This window comes from Carlito syrichta, unplaced genomic scaffold, assembly GCF_000164805.1.
Source record: "Carlito syrichta isolate Samal-C Ts95f unplaced genomic scaffold, Tarsius_syrichta-2.0.1 Scaffold126461, whole genome shotgun sequence".
Lineage (NCBI taxonomy): Eukaryota > Metazoa > Chordata > Mammalia > Primates > Tarsiidae > Carlito > Carlito syrichta.
In genome coordinates this window covers 14,478-16,662 of record NW_007070557.1, presented here as the reverse complement: position 1 = coordinate 16,662, position 2,185 = coordinate 14,478, and the positions used below count along the sequence as shown (strand labels likewise).

The 2,185-nt window shown below is 60.9% G+C and overlaps 1 protein-coding gene across 1 annotated transcript in view; it reads right to left on the bottom strand.

The window, feature by feature from the left end:
- Positions 1-582: 582 nt before the first annotated feature.
- Positions 583-2,185, bottom strand: part of RASIP1 (Ras interacting protein 1) — a 14,501-nt gene continuing 12,898 nt past the window's right edge. Inside the window, exons 8-9 of the mRNA XM_008048650.2 lie at positions 1,553-1,700; positions 583-996 (exon numbers count right to left, since the gene is read on the bottom strand). Of these exons, the coding sequence (XP_008046841.1) occupies positions 797-996; positions 1,553-1,700 (348 nt within the window). The 3' untranslated portion in view covers positions 583-796. The remainder of the gene's footprint in view (positions 997-1,552; positions 1,701-2,185) is intronic.

Genomic DNA, 2,185 nt, shown 5'->3' with positions numbered 1-2,185 from the left:
CCGGCCCTGCCGGCAGGTGCCACCTGTCGCCTACTTTTCCCCTGACGCAGCAACAGGAGTCAGGTTCAGGGGAGTGAAAGTTCAGACTGGGGGCCTGGATTCCTGGGTCTCAGAATGCAGCGGGCTGGAGACCAGGACTCCGGGGTTGGGTAAAAGGAGGCGAGGGTCTGGACTCCCGGGTCTGAGGGAGGAGGGCGCTGGGAACAGAGACAGAGGTGTGGGGATTTGGCGGTGTGCCCCACAGGCAGGCACGCCCCAAGAAGGCTGGACCCTCAGACTTCTGGGTGCAAAGGAGGAGGGGGCTGTAGCACGGATTTTGGGGGCCGATGGGACCATGACTGGTTCCACTGGCAGGACTGAGGGCCTGGGACTCGGCAGAGCATGCTTAGGGCTGTGTTTTGAGGGGCGTGGGAGGCTCCAGCGCCGCTGGGTTGGATTACATGCGGGAGGGCAGGCTGAGGCCGTGGCTATAAATACCTCCTCGGACTCGGCAGGGGCCCAACGCTCCAGGCAAGAGCCCCGGTACGTTATTCTGCAGAAAATCACCATCACTAGCGCCTCGAGTCTTAACAATCGAGGCGCTGCCAATACCAAAGATAGCTTTATTACTTCTTGGCGCTCACATCCCGAGCCCATCTTCCCACCGTCCCATCCTCTGCCACCCGAAAACTCAAATCCCCAGGAGCCCATGCGGGGTGAGAACTACAACTCCCACAATGCTCTGCACTCAGGCGGGCTCCAGCGAGTAGGGGCCCATTAATTTTTCAAGGTACGCGCGCTCGTTTGCTATTGGCCTTCAAGGAGGCGTGGCCACGGGAGGTCCGTGGCGGTGATTGGCCGGCAGCTCCTGCTGCTCAAGGTCCCAGAGGAGGCGGCGGAGCCTGCGCAGTTCACGGTGCAGGGCGTCGTCCGTCACCGGACCCGCGAGGCGCAGGCGCGAGCTGCCCAGGGGTAGGATGAGTGGGGGGTGCGAGGAAAAGCTTTCGAAGATGTCGCCTAGGAGCCCGAAGAAGACGGAGTTAGATTCCGAAAATGGGAGTGAGGCGGCCGTGTCGGCGCGGGCGGAGGCTGCGTCGCGCCCGAGGAAAGAAAGAAACTTCAACTCCCAGCAACGCCCGGGGCAGGGCCCGTTCACACGCGACGCCTGGGGCGCCCCCCCGAGCATGATGGGAGTTGTAGTTCATCTTAAGCCCCACCGTTGCCTGGGAAACGGGAGACGTGGTTGGGTTCCTAGGTCCGTGAGGGTCTTACGGATTCCTGAAGGTGGAGGAACCCGGGACTCTAACTCTTAGACGGGATGGGTGGATGCTTGCGGAGGGGAGAGGCTGGGGGCGTGGACCCCTACGAAAAAACAGGGAGCAGGAGGGAGGGGGGCGTGTCCGAGGTTGAACTCCTGTATCTTGGGGGAGCGGGGCCCGGCATTTAGGTCCCGGGAGAAGAGAGAGATACGGATCCAGAATCCTGGGTCAAGAGAGGAGGCTGGAGATTTGGACTCTTAGGTCCCGAGGAAAGAAGAAAGACGATGCTCATATCCCCACTGGTCCTCCCTCACCTGTATCCACGGCATCCCGCTCTGCAGGGGGAGGGTCCCAGGCGGGAGGCGGCCCGCGGCCAGGGCCCAGCTGATAGTGGCTGAGCAGGTGGTGGAGCTGAGCGGGGGTCAGTGTGGGGTGGTCAGTCCGCAGGCTGCTCCACGCGGCCTGGTGGGAAGGCCAGGTGAGAGGTCATTGCGGGGGCAGCTGAGAGACCCTAACCAGAAGGACTTCCGCGAGGGGAGCGGAGCTGGTGGGGAGATGGTGGCTCTGTGCAGTGTCCTCCGGGCACTGTGAAGCCTGTTTGTTACTTGTTACCAAGGTGAAGGTAGGGAAGGGCGTGCTCACAGCGATTTTTTTAACATGTGATTTGCTTCGGAATAAATGAGGATATAAAAAGCCGGGTGCAGTGGTTCATGCCTGTCATCCCAGCACTTTGGGAGGCGGAGATGAGAGGATTGCCTGAGCCCAGGGGTTTGAGACCAGCCTGGGCAACTTGGTGGGACATCGTCTCTACAATAAATCAAAAAAATTAGCCAGGCATGGAGGCGCGCACCTGTGGTTCCAGCTACTTGGAAGGCTGAGGCAGAAGGATCCCTGAGCCCTGCAAGTTGAGGCTGCACTCCAGCCTGGGTGACAGAGACCTCTACTCA